Below are 14632 nucleotides of genomic sequence, written 5' to 3'. Positions count from 1 at the left end.
GTTGTCCAACAACAATTCAGATAGCTTACAGTTCCATAAATGAAATGTTTTTTCTAAATTAAAATGACTCCAAATGACACACGGATCAGATTAGTTCTCAGCATTTTAGGCAGTTTATTTGAAAAACACATACAAAAAGATCATATACAAGACAATAAATAAAAAAGAGACAGAACAGTTTGGGTTAAGCTATGCAACTTTTTGCATCATCATTAGTAATAAATACAGTACAAAATCCACCCAGAGTGAATCTAAAGATTTTCCACAATATTCACTGATCATGTTATTCTTCATTATGATTTAGCTATTGCTTTCATATTATTGATACATACTTCTACTTTTCTATAAAATACTCAAGATCATAAAACATTGCGCGGTTACAGCAAAACAGCAGTGTGTTGTACAAAGATGGCCACTTCCCTTTTTCACTGGCAGGTTAATAATCAACATTTTTTCAGCAGCAAAGAAACATCTGAAATATTCAAGAAGGTACAGCATCATATTAAACACATCTACAGAGCTACTCCCACATACACATAGGAAAACCTGAGAAGGACATGCATTAAAAAGCTTGTGCTTTAAGTTCTACTGTTCATTCCGGTTCATCAGCTTGAGTTAATACTATGGCTACTGTCCAGTTCGCTCTGGAGTTATGGGGTACACTGTGGAGGGCACGGGGTAAGGCCAGTGAGAGCACGAAATGAAATCATAATAGTAAGACCAGCCAGCTTCATTCCAATCCAATATATGTTATAATAATTTGCAGGATTAGTAGAGTATTAATAAGAAATGCACACCGAAAACGTAGTTAGCTTATTATACCCAGGTGTAAAACATCTATATTGTATAACCACAGTACACCAGAAGTTTGCTCAATAAGATCAATGGCTCAAGTTAGCATGTTAGATATACGTTCCATAATCCCACACAAAGCAACTGCCAGCAACAAATAATACAGCTTGTAATGTGGGCCGTAAAGAAGCACTAAATTGAGACCCAGATATGATTTATATTGTGGTCAACTTAAAACGTGGAAAAACGAAAATAAATGTGACTGATTATGACAACAGAAGCGAGCTAAGACAAAAAACAAAAAAAAGGGCTGCACCCTGACATCTGCTTTGCATCAAAGCAGGGATGATGTCTAGAAAGTAAAACATTTATTAACAAAGAAAAATCGAGAGATGATATGAATGGAATGTAATCCAGATCAACAGCACCATGCTGGCTAGAAAAAATGTGTCGGGGGAAACAACCCCAGTCGATTTTTCAACAAGTTTCTTTTTTTTTTATCTCGCCTCCGAAAAAAGAAAACACAGACGGCATGCAAAAGCATCCCCACCGACCAATGCATAATGAGGTATTCTTTTTTTTAATATTTTGTGTTATTTTAAATAAATATATTGATTAAATTGCAAAGTTATGAGATAGAGACATTAAATATTCCACCACAATAGCTAGCTAGCTACAGTTAGTAATAAATAATGATTGTTAAATACTTAAGGCATCTTTAATCACAGCATTCTATGTGAACTAGCAAACCTCCATTTTCATCCATCTGTAGTTTTTTGGATGGAGGTTTCATACGAAAAGAAAGGAAAAAAAAAACGAAAAAAACAAATGCAACACAAACAGTCAAGTTACCCTCCAATAATACACAAGGAAGCATGAAAATATTTAACTGAACTGGAACACAAACTCTAGGACAAGAAGAACCCACACCACCAAAACAAAAAAAGAAAAAAAAATCAGGCAACTCCATATTATAGTGCATTTACAAAACACAAGCTACATTAGAACAACAATAAATATGTTTTTGCAGCATTGCAGCTTTTTCTTCACTATGGTTAAAGTGGACAAGGACTCGGCATATTAGTACCATGTCCAGATTGGCATGTGAGCAGAACAAAAAGAAAAAGAAGGAAGAAAGAAAAGTGTACAGGTAATAAAAAAGAAAGAACGAAATGGCAGGGAAAAAAAGACAATTAAAACAAAATTAATGTTAAGAACAATTGTTTGGTATTTTTCAAATGGATGGCTTTTTCTCCCTTTCACCCTCCTTCAAGTGAACTACGCCAACATGGTTCATGCATGATATAGAAAAACAGCTTCTATCACTGAACGTATCACAGTTGTTCTAGCAATACCATACACTACGACCATGGGGGGAGAGGGGGTGGGGACAGTCATACACATTCTAGCACATATCACAGGCAAACTAGTTTGTATTGTCCCTGTAACACCAGAAACAATCTTTTTTTCTTCTTTTTTTGTTTTTAAATCAAACAGTGGGAGCAACTCAGATTGAAATGAAAGGAGCCGATACACAACAGAGGCCATTCACTGGATATAGAAATCACGTGTGCTTGTTCGATAGGCAATAAGGTTCTGGTGATAGGTAATACAAATGTCAGGTACTCTGATGGCAAGACTCAGGCACTGCATCCTCAAGCCCATGCCGGCCTCTCATGATCACGAGCGTGAACATGACCATGAGCGAGGCCACAGAGAGGAGTTGCTGTTAGACACGGATCCACCGGCAGCTCTTTGAGTCCTGTTAGGAGCGCAATGCTTAGCTGGGCGGTGATCAGTGTCTAACGGCAACTTTGGTCTACTCGGGATGAGTGGGGAAGGGTGCGGGGGAAGGAGTGGGGAAGGGGGTATCAGGTGCATTCTTGTCCTCCTCTATGAATGAGTGGGATCATCAGAGTCATAATATACGGTTCACATGCACAGACACAGTCCCTGTTTCTACTGCTCCACAATATTAACGACACAGCCCAAGCCTGCCATACAGCATGCACATCAGAGGCCTCTGCTCTAGATTATAGAGGCCCGACTACGACACTACACAGATCACTGGAAGCCATGCCTGCAGTTAGCGTTTTTAGCATCAACTCTGATGGCATCTACTAACTGTAAATCCAAAACCATGTTAGACAAGAAAGAGGGATTTTTGGCCTTTTTACATGACTAGCTCTTTCTCTGGTTGCCTACGATTAAACACACTGAATATTCTTACTGTTAGAGCTGTATTCACCCTCTCTGTAGGTTTTATTTTTCACAAACATATTTCTCAAAAGGCTTTTGCTTGCTACACAACACTGTTACTCTGTAAATACTTATTCAGTACTATACTCCATTACACCACAAGCGTTCAGCTACAAGAGTTCACACCAAACAACCTCATGCTAATCATTTGATAATGTTCTGTACAGATGTGCTGAGGGCTTGGGCAGAGTGCAGCTTCAAGGATTTTTCACAGGCCTGGGGAGAGGAATGGGGCAAAGGGTTTGGTTATAGTGGCAGAGAAATGGCCTTGATACACCACACTGAGCTGGGGAGGTTGGTCGTCAGAGTACCCTTTCTCTTGGCGGCTGTATGGAGAAATGTACACAATCTGACAGAACTGTGTGAAGCCTCAGCACATCTGTCCATATGTCCATACACGTCCACTCCTACCTTTAACATCCAGCCAAGTCCATTAAACCGAACCTCAGTCCAGGTGCCTATCTGTGCATCAACCCCCCCGTCCCTCTTTGCGTTGTAGGTGAGTGTGCTTTGTTGATCCCTCTGTCACAGCTGTCTCAGAAGGCAGGCTCGTTGAGTGATGCAGAGGGGAAGAGGGGTGTTTGGCAGAGCCTCTCCCCCTGGAGGGAGGGCAATGGAAAATTAACAAGACCAAGATCCATAGCTGCAGAAGTCAACAGGAGCTATCAACTGTCGGGGGTCAGCTGAGTCTCAATGTCCACTCTGCAGATGGGGCATTTCCTGCTGGTGGCCAACCACTGGTCCACACACGCCTGGTGGAAGAGATGCATGCAGGGTAATCTCCTGAGGAGACAGGAGAGACAAGGTCAGGAATTTAAAACAAGCGTAAAAGCGTCCTTCCAAAATGTCAAGCTGTGTAATAATCCCAGAGGTTTATGGTATAAGTGGCTGATTGATCACCAAATCTAGGCAAAAGTCATTTTTCCTGGAAAAAAGAACATTCACAGAAATGTTGATTGCACACCATTTGCTTTCTATTTTACAACCACAACATAATCAGCACGTCTTGAGAAGATGTTAAAGAGCAATTGCAGTGAACGTTTTTTCACAGTGTGCCAATTACTTGCTTTTAAAGTACAACCTAATAACTGCAAGATTATTTACATTCAAAATCTGAATTTCCTAATGTTTTCTAATGCATTTACTTATGCAGCTGAATTAATTTGTTTTTTTCATGTGTCTACAACAGCTGTTAAAGTTAAATTTGATATTTCACTAATTGTTAAAGAAAAAATACCAAAAACACAGAGCTGCTGCTTCGTCAAGGTCAGAATTTGTTTTTCTTCACCAATGAGTGAAAGTAACTAAAGCTTTTTGACAACACAAGCACACCATTTTCTCAAATAACAAAAACAAAACTATAAATGGACATTTGTATGATTTTTTTTCCTCTTTACACCTCTTTCCTCACACTCTTAGGTTGAATAATATTTAATATTAAACATTTAAACGTGGTTTCCTGCTTGATGTGAACCCAGAAGTGACAGCAAGCTTCATCCTTCAGCTCAACTAACAGCTGGATAAAACAACTGTTGTTGCTCTGCTTTGTTACACAAACTTCACGGTCTTTAAGGCTTCCACATGCGTATGATTCATAGGTCTGTCATACCCAGGAATCCATTTGTACCCAGAATAAATCCAGCCATTGGACTATGATTCACGTTTGACATCTGAAAGCAGCTCACATTTGACTTTCATATGTGGGGGGGAATAAGCTTAACGTGTATGTCATAAGGAGGATTTCTGTGTTTGAGGTACAATAACGATATATTTACTGTAGGTGTTCCCTCATATCAAATCACCCGATATGTATTTTAGGACCACACGTGCCAAGATTTGCTTGTGTCATAAATAATGGAGGATTTTCAAGATAAACCAGAGCAAACGTAACACAATCAACTGAGATGTTGGGTGTATGCTTTGTTTGAATAGAATTAAAGTCTACTACCATATCACAGCTCCATCCCTCCCTTAAATGCAGAAGATTCTGTTTATTCTTGCCTCTTTTCCGCCTATTCAGTGGATAAAATAATTTGCTCTGTCACTTCTGAACACATCACAACACCGGACACACATCAAAAGATTTTGCGAGAAGCTAATGCTGCCCGCGGGGAGGGTTTTTAAGATGAGGTGCTGGGAGAAATCCAGTGATGGGATTTTAAGACATGAAGCTTTTTAACTTAGGTAGCAGAACCAGTTTAGGGTTTAGAAATGCTTTGATCATTTGTCTTTATATCCAGTTTATGGGAAAGAAATGTGGTTAAGGATAAATTAGTAAATTAATCTCTGAGGACTAATCATCAGCAAAAGCATTTACCCTGACAGGCTTTGGGAGAAATTGTTTTTTAGAGGGGTAACTAAACCCAGTTGTCTGTGAGGGTAATGCAATTAGTTTTGTAGGTATTAATATAGTCATGAACCCAAGTTAAGGGACACATTTAAGTTTAGTTAGGAGATGAGCAAAGTAATTCCGATTCCTCCTGAGGGGGACATGAATGTGTAAATTGAAATTCAATGCAATGCATCCAAATCCACAAATCAACCTCAACCTGCTGTTACAGGCACTAATCATCTAACTGAACCACAGTGGTACATTCACTGAATGACAAACAGACTGATAATGCGATACTATTTGAGGATGTGAGAAACAAATACATCCTTCTAGGGAAAAAAGCGCTTTTATGCGCAGCCTACATCAACATCTGCATAACCAACCAAAGAAAAAGCAGTACCTGACATCCTCGCCATCCTCCAGCATCGACAGACATATGGTGCATTTTTCATCGGTGTCAAGCTCCTCATCATCCAGACACATCTTCAGGTCCTGTGGTATTCTCTGCACAGAAAACCACACAAGAGCAAACACACTTTAATTACTGAAGTGTGCAGTGTTTATGCCACAGGGGTCTCTGAGTCAGCTCAGGCAGAATAAAAAAAAAGTCTTTGAATTATACTTCCCAGAAAAAAATAGACATCAAGATGGAAATGACTCAATTACTCCTGCTCACTCAAAATGTACCAAATAATCTTGCATTCTGAGTATTTGGGTCATATTTGGCATAGACGTTTCTTTAAATTCATTCCACGTACATATCTGCAGACAGCTAGATGAGTCACCCAGCGCCTTGAACTGTGAAGACTGCAGCCCTGTCTCGCTAATCTGGCAACGGAAATTAGTTTGACCTTTGAACTACAGTGAGAGACGTGACCTTCATTCCACTCTCGTCTTTGCTCTTTGATCCTTTCAACCTGCTGCTGCCTTTCGCTATCCCTTTCTTTCGCATCTTCAGTTCTTCCCCTTTACCGTACCCCGTCAAAAAGGTATATTTAATCCAGCTAGGAGCTAAAGAGTCTCCAGCCCTACCTTTTTGTACTTGTGGGGGAAAGTGAATCTCTCAATGGTGGTTTGGACCGCTCCACGGTTTACGCTGCCCAGTCTGTCCTCCAGCTGCAGAAGCTCCTATGAAAAAAATCCCAGTTGCCTTTAAAGGAAGGACCTTTCTGTATTTTGCCACTAAAATAACACAAATAAATATGCACAATAAAAAGATATTAAAGTGTGTAATGTAATCATATCGGTGCCTTAAGGAACAGGACACCTTGCTTGAAATGAAAACAAATGGCATGAGATTAAAGGCAGCTGGACCATTTAAAGCATCTGGAGCCCTGGGTAATTGGAAATAAGAAAATCAGCTACCACTCAAGCCTATCCAGAGATTGGTCACAGAGAAAACAATGATAAATTAGTGTAGACTGGTGTGTCTGCTGAGGAGAGCGAGGAAATAGGCGCACAAACCTCATAGCTCTCTCTAACTGCAGATGCGTGGCGGGAGGGGTTGAGACTCTGCAGAGCCAGCAAGTGCAACTGGGGATATGGGTAGTTTCTGATCTCATGGACAACCTAGGAGATGACAGATAAAAGAAGCTAGCGTCAGCTTTGCAGCAGAAATCTGAAAGAACAATAGGGACACGGGTCATCCCCAGTTGCTGGGTGTTGAGATTAATCTCAGAAACCAGGAGAAGAGTCGCGGTGAGTTCATCGAGATGAACATGATTGATCGTATGGAGGCAGAGGGGAGCTCACCACTTGCGTTGAGGCATTGTTTCTAGGGAAGTGGTGCATCCTAGGAGAGGTCAAGTAGTGCTGATAGTGCTGCGGCAGCGGGTGGATGTGATACTGGTGGGGGGGAAGCCCAGCATCCACACTTAGATCCCTGGACAGAAATGGAAAAAACAAATCAGCCAGTGGAACACTGCGAGGTCTCTGGAACACTGAGTTTCGATAACAGCAGACTTGTGTACTTCTGTAGCTGCTCAATGGGTAAATCTTTTAAACAGTGAGATTGTAATATGATTTTTTTTAAATATATATATCCCCATACCAGGTCAGATACAACAAATTTGATTACATGAAAATTGGTTATCATGCAAGCAAATGTGTGAGAGTTGTTATTATAAAAGTAATCAATACACATGGACCAGCAGAAGGTAACTGGACAAATGGCTGTAGCACACATAGCTAAAATTAAGTGATGAGCTACTTAAATAAATACATTAAGAAGTTGTTTGGGTTTTTTGGGTCATTATTTTGTGTTTGTTTTTTGGTCTTTATAAGTTGTACTCTGTGATTTCACTCAAGACTCCCATTGACAAGAGTGCTACAACAGCAATTTATTTGCTTTCAACTCTTCATCTTGAACTCATTCATTCAGATCTAAAATGTGTCTGTAACTGACATTTATCTTAAATGGTCTAAAGATGAGCTGGTAAAAAATTGTTTTCACAAGAAAAATAGCTTTTTGCATCTGTGGCGCTGCATGTGTAGTTGAGAGAGATGCACTGCTTACCAGTCTGTGCCCTCAGCCAGGTAGCGGGGCTGCTGAACCACAGGCTGCGGAGGGACATGGAGGGGGGGAGCAAACTCATAGCCGGGTCGCAGCCTGTGGGGTTGGTGAGGAACTCTCTCTGGGGTCCGTCTACTAAGACAAATAACTAAGCATTTGAAAACATCCTGGAAAATAAGAGTTTATCATTTAAATTTAAAATGTCACTGCACAACTTCAGTAGTTACCAACGAGGTGCTTAAACTAAATATTTTGCCTTTTCCTCTTTATTTTTTTTTTTGTACCATAAAGCTGTGTGGATACCTGGAGGGTGGCAGGATGTGTCGGTGCTGGGCCTCGAGGATCTGCTGCTGGAGGAGGTATTGCTGGTGTAATGCCTGAGGTAGGAAGGGAGGGGCAGGGATGTCCTGGAACTGGGGTGCAGGCAAAGGGTTGAGGGGCGAGTGGAGCGGAGGGCCGTGTTGGTGGCTGGGCGGGGCCAGGTGGGGGTTAATGCCTGACTGTGGCTGCCCTGGGTGGGGCATGGGGAAGTCCATGGGCAGCGGGGCCTGAGGACCTAACTGGAAGTGCCGGCAAGAGGTAGCATGGCTGTGCTGCTGCTGCTGTTGTTGCTGTTGCCGGTTGAAATGGGATCCTGTGGAGTATAAGGAGAAGTTATCAGGTACCTGAGGGGGGAAATTAGTTGGAATTAATAGTAGGTGAAATGTGGTGTCACTGTGTGTGAGATATAGCATGTTAATGAAGCCCTACCTCTTACCTAGGGTGAAAAATACTTCTGTGGGGGTGGGAAAATGATGGTTACCACAAGTACCATGAGAATGAAAACCATTTTTGGTGCTCCACACAAAGCGCAAGCGTTCATTTCTTTAAATGTATTTCCAGCCCCTGGATCGACTCCTTGTCTTCACAGACAAAGGAACTGGATCAGAACAGAAGAACTGTACCCCTATACGGATATTGACGTAGCTCAGTTCTTGTAAATTCTGCAGCTGACAGCAGGTCAGTGCACTCAGAGGTAAACCATTATTACCTCACTGCCTGTAAGAAATACATTAAACTGTTTCTCTGCCAAGTCTCTATCTACACAACTGTAAAGAACAATCTGTTCCATATAAAAAATTAGACATTAAATTCACATTATAAATGTGCTCTACTGAAATCAGCTGTCTCTCTGCGTTATACACTTCCAGTAAAGCTCTGCTATTCTTCTCCCATATGAACATTCAGGAGTTGACAGGAAATAGCTTGAATGCTTTTTTTAACTCTCTCCAACCACAGCTATTTGGCAACTGCAGCAAACAGACTGCTGTCGAGACTTGACAAGGAGTGGAAAATAAAGACATAGGCTAGCTTGTGCTGTGTTGCAATATGGTTTTAATACCCTGGTTAAGCTTAAGGAGACCTTATTGTATCATAGTGGGACTGAGAATAATTAAATTTAGCTTTGATCAGATTTTGGGGGGAGGGGATCTCTGCCAGAGGGAACCACAGTTATGCTCTGCCATGTCTGACTTTTAAACAGTTTCTTATAGAAGACAAGACAAAAGACAAGACTACTTTGCTCGTAAACACTTGATTTCTCCAAAAAAATAAATAAATAATAATTTATGAAGAAAAAGGCAAAGTCTACATTGCATTTACTCGGAGCACGCTTGAAAATTGCAGTTTGAATTTTAAATACAGGAAAGACAAGCAGTGTAGCTTTCCAGATTTCGCATTTCAGCTTGACAGTTTGTCAGCGTAGCCGAGCAAACAAGATATGACCTTGCTGCCGTGGGTCAAAGTCTCAGAGTCTAGACTGCAAGTAGCACACTGCGTTTTCAAGCGTCTCAGTGAGAACGATCACCATGAATGACAGCAGATAGACTCATTCAGGGCCCTGCGATGAAGTAAGCGTGGAAATCGTCTATCTTTGTCACAGCAGGAGAGGAGGTGGGTAGGTGGGTTGGTGGGGACAGGGGTGGAGGGAGGGGAAGGGGAAGGAGGGGGGGAGCAGATAGGGGACAAGGGAGAGGGAGGACAATAAATGGAAATCAGCAAGAAGCACACTGAAGGTTAGGAAAAACACTATATTCTTTATTGAAAAATATTAGTATTTGTGGAATTTGTGTTTTCTTTCTTGTTTGTTTGTAATAATAGTATAACTCCATGCAACAAAAATAAATAACATACACTGAAGGCAAGGCCCACCATGCTCCATATAGGGTTAAAAAGAACAAAAGCGGCATCCAATGAGCAGACGTGTTGGCTACAGCACATGATTTCAGTACAGCAGGGTACATCTTTTCTACAGAAAGATTACATTGGATTTTTCACTAGTCAAATGTAGAAAAAACATAAACAAAAAATTATGAATCATAAATGTGACCATGCATTGAAAGTACTATTACCAGAACAAAAGGTAAAGAGAAACCACAACCAAACAATAAAGACGTTATTACTAATAGAGGATCTCTTTAGCAGTGCAGGAAAAATAGGCATCCCTGTGAAATGGATAGCATTTTGGTCTTATGTTAGTGGGGTAAATTGAGAAGTGATGAACCACCAGTGAGCATGTTTTCCTACTTAATCGTTTAGAGTTTCAGATGCCTGTAAAAGGGCAAAACAGGCCCTGACAATTCAGTGTGATTCAAAGCTTAAAATTTGCAAAAAGGGAACAAAAGGATTACACAAAAAAATGGAGACAGTTATGGCAGGTTGTTGTGTGGAGGTGCAGTGTACCTTCAGTCATTTCAAGTGACATCGCCACTGGTTTAAATGTTATGTTTTTAACAGTACAAAATGGCATGCACGTGGTCCCAATTTGCATGCTTTAATTTATTTATTTGTTGTTTTCAATCGCAGGTCACTTTAATCATGTACATTGCACCTTGTGTGAAGAGAAGAAAAAGATGAGCCAAATTCTGGTGTTCAACAATGCAGTGCAGTATTTGAGATCATGCAAAATGTATCCACTTTACAGGAATTTACAGCATGTTGTCTATCAAGACTGGATGGGAGGTACACAATGACATTCAACTGATCTAGAAAAGAGCTAAAAATGTTTACTCAGTGCTACAGCAATTTGACAGAAAAAAAGACCAAAAAAAAGGTGCTCTGTTCTAGGTGTTAGATATTGTTTTAGTCTGTTTAACATGGAAAGTCTATGGCTGAGTACATCTTGGGAAAGGGGGGGGGTGCTTTTTTTAATACCAATGTCGTCTTCTGATGGAAAGAGGAAATGAAGAAGGGATTCACAATACAGCTAAATGCAGAGAACAGGCAGAGGCCACGCCACACCACACAGCAGCAGATGATCATTAGCTACACAATGGGGGGGACGACAAAGATCTGATAAATGCAGAATGTAGAGCCAGCCTCCATACTATGAAACAGGGAAATAAGAACAGAAATAAAAGCACAATGAAAATTACTGATGCCACTGTTGTGAAATTAATGTTGCACTGTAGCTTTATCATTGTTTGACTGATACCCCACACTCGATTCTTTTTCCTTTTGCAATTCGGCAGCTTCAAACAAACAGCTGCTGAATTGCCAATTAGCAAATGAGAGAAAAGGGCGACGGATACACTGATAGCCCGGAATTAAAGGCTCCCCGGTCGACTGGCCACTTATCGATTAGCACACTGGCCAATTGAGAGGGGTAATAATTGTAATAACTACTGAAATCACGGTGGAAAAAACGGCGAGCGTTAGCAGAAGCAGATGATCTTCAAATGACATCATCCGTGCACAGATAAGCTGACTGGCTGGAAAGGCTACGTCTATTTTGCGGTATTTTTCTTTACAGCACAAACACGGTAGTTTCGAGGAAACGTTGGATATTTTTCTTAAAACCTCACAAATAAAAATGCACCGCACGTTAATAAAGACGTCTTTTTATGTAGGAATGTGTTTCTTTTTCTTTTTTTTACATGAGGCATTTTGGCCGCATGTCGCGTGCATGTGCAAGCCTTTGTGAGAAATGTTTCAAGAAATAGTCTGAGCCCAAGAAGCCAGTTAGCTTATCTGTAGCAACGAAGTTAATTTTTAATTCGCTGTATTTGCACCAAGCAAACCTTATAATTCGGTGCCTTATATTAATCTGAGACGGATGCGAATATAAAGCGTTATCGCGTCGGCAAGCAATTTGACCGTTAATTTCATGCTAGCTAACGGGAGCTAACCCAACGGCGGAGCTCGAGCTAGCTAGCCCAACAGCTGCAGTGAATATTAAGATAAACAGGGCACATGTTTTGGATCGATATGAATATTAATACCGTACCTCTGTTTCTTACTGAGCCGAATACAGGAAGAACCAGATATCCGACATGCACTAACACCATCCTGGGATCCTTATTTTATGATTCCGCTGGGTTATTTGGAGATATACAGTGGTAGTAGCCCATGCGGATCTACATTCAGGCGGCTGGTTGTTGCTGGCTGGCTGGCTTGGCTAAACACTACAGGCAAACCAAACGACTGTCTGACTCGCCTGGTTGTCGTTGACAAAAGCAGACATGTCATTTGATGTACGGAGCAAAAGAGGGCGATGTTGCAGCGCTACATGCCAAAGCTGCAGCTATCTCTGGGTTAACCTATCCGACCTTGCCAAGTTAATCTTTATAGAAACAATGTAAACACATTAACAGACTTAGAAACGCAAACGGCACATTGAAGTAACTTGTAGTCTTGACTTTAAATTATGAAATCTTCACTTAAGGAAGTTGTTGTTTAGTATGCCCGCAACATTAGCAGACTCACTGGAAACCTATTTGAAAGAAATAGTAGAATAGATAAATAAATAAACACATTAGAGACAAAGATGTCCTGGCCCTACAATTCCCATGATTCAACGCAATTGCTCTTTTCTTAAGCATTCCCGGAGAGTAGGAAATAATCAAAAATATGATTTCCCTGTTAGCAAAAAAAAATCACACTAAGGTACCCTCAACTCGGAAAAGCAAGTTAATAGATAAGATAAATAAGTACGTATAAGAATGTTATCGCGTGTACTTCAATATACTCACTGGCCGATTTGTTTGGTTTTGTTTAGTTCCCTGTTAATGTAAATAATCAGCCAATCACATGGCATCAGCTCAAGGCACTGACCTGCTGAAGTTCAAACAGAGCATCAGAATGGGGGAGAAAGCGAATATAAGTGACTGTGAAAGTGGCGTGGTTGCTGGTGCCAGATGAGTTGGTATGAGCATTTCACAAACTGCAGATGTTATGGGATGCCTTGTTGATTTTAGAGGCCAGGGGACTATGGTCTGGCTGCTTTGAGATTATAGGAAGGCAACAAACTCACATAACCTCTTTTACAATCAAACTTGGAGAATATAAGTTCTTCTGATGGCTGTTATCAACAGGAACTTTCATTGTACTCAAATGGTCTCCACATTGACCAGATCTAACTCCAGTAATATACTTTTGGGATGTGGTAGAACCAAAGATTTCCACCATGGATGTGCATCAGACAAATTTACTATGATGCTGTATGGAGCAAAATCTCTGAAGAGTATTTCCAGCACTTTGTTGAAACTTTGTCACAAAGAATTAAAGCAGTTCTGAAGGCAAAGCGGGATTCAAACAGTACCAGCAAGGTGTAACTAATAAAGTTACCAGTGAGAAAAACCTTTTATTGTCAGTAACCCCAATAACAACTAAAGTAAAGCATTATCTACTATTATACTGGGAACTGCTTTTGACTGGTTGTTTAAAGGCATTAAATTAAAAGAGAGGATTATCTTCACATGCATCGAAAATATATATGCATATAAATGCACTAAATTCAGAACAGCAATGTACCAAATCCCAGTCTGTTTTGTTAGTTGTGCTTTGCTGTTATGCTTTCTCTTATTTTTGTATATATTTCTCTTGTTTTTTATATTTCCCTCTTAATTTTCTATATTTCTCCTGTTTGCTATTTATTCCTGCTGTCTACTATTTATATTTTATTTTGGCACAATTGGTGCAATGCACCCACAGTTTAGTTTTACATCTTTTTTTTTTTTTTGCCATTTTCAACGCCTTCTGAACACACTCTCTTCACTCATTAGTATTAGTTTTATTTTCATCCCTAATCACTCTAAACTCCTGCACATCCTTTCCAGCTTTCTCTCTCTGTCCAGCCAATCAAGACTTTTTCTCCTTCCTCAAATACCAGCCTTACATGTAAGTCAGTATATTCCTTTGCCTTTGCCACCTCTCTCTTAGCCATATAGCTAGCCTCCCGGTACTGCTATTTGCTCTGAAGGCAACAGTTTCTTCCCCTACACTCTGATGAACAGAGCTAAATAATCCACTGTTCTATCATTTAGGTCATGTGGACATATGCACATTGCACTACTCAATTTTGCAATTATAGTTTATACAGCTTCTTAAGACTTTCTGTATATATTGTATATACTGCCTATGTTAAAAAAAAAAAGAAAAAAAAACATTTATTTTCCTTGTATGCAGAGAGCAAAGTGAACCGGAGTCATATTTCTCATTTGCTTACACAAACCTGGCGAAGTAAAGATGATTCTGATTGTAGTCTCTTAATTTCTTTGCTTATCTCAACTTTTATTTACTGAAAAAAATAGGTCCAGTTTTGTACCGAAAGTTTTTTGTTTGTTGGTTTTTATAACCTATTCCCCGATTTAAGTTAAGTTGGTTTGCACAAAATAACGTTTTTATTTTGTACAACGTATAATTTCCGCGTCAGTAGGGGGCACCGATGAGCATTAAAGTGGGAACCAGGACCACAGTCG

General features: G+C 40.3%; 1 protein-coding gene across 3 annotated transcripts; it reads right to left on the bottom strand.

Annotated features, from left to right (window-relative positions):
- Positions 1 to 94: 94 nt before the first annotated feature.
- ark2cb (arkadia (RNF111) C-terminal like ring finger ubiquitin ligase 2Cb) lies at positions 95 to 13119 on the bottom strand. 3 transcript variants are annotated; one of them, XM_085180390.1, is made up of 9 exons: positions 12160 to 13110; positions 8653 to 11259; positions 8199 to 8529; positions 7899 to 8030; positions 7136 to 7265; positions 6848 to 6952; positions 6416 to 6511; positions 5784 to 5887; positions 95 to 3834 (listed from the first exon to the last, which is right to left on the bottom strand). In XM_085180390.1, the coding sequence occupies exons 3-9, from the start codon at positions 8429 to 8431 to the stop codon at positions 3717 to 3719; spliced, it is 918 nt and encodes a 305-aa protein (XP_085036516.1). In that variant the 5' UTR covers positions 8432 to 8529; positions 8653 to 11259; positions 12160 to 13110; the 3' UTR covers positions 95 to 3716. The 3 variants fall into 3 exon arrangements, with proteins under 3 accessions (XP_085036516.1, XP_085036514.1, XP_085036515.1); XM_085180388.1 differs by lacking the exon at positions 8653 to 11259 and having other exon boundaries at positions 12160 to 13119; XM_085180389.1 differs by lacking the exon at positions 8653 to 11259 and having other exon boundaries at positions 7899 to 8027; positions 12160 to 13119.
- Between the last annotated feature and the right edge of the window lie 1513 nt (positions 13120 to 14632).

This window comes from Neolamprologus multifasciatus, chromosome 12, assembly GCF_963576455.1.
Source record: "Neolamprologus multifasciatus chromosome 12, fNeoMul1.2, whole genome shotgun sequence".
Lineage (NCBI taxonomy): Eukaryota > Metazoa > Chordata > Actinopteri > Cichliformes > Cichlidae > Neolamprologus > Neolamprologus multifasciatus.
Note: the sequence above shows the minus strand (reverse complement) of the source record. Positions and strands in the feature narration are given on the sequence as shown.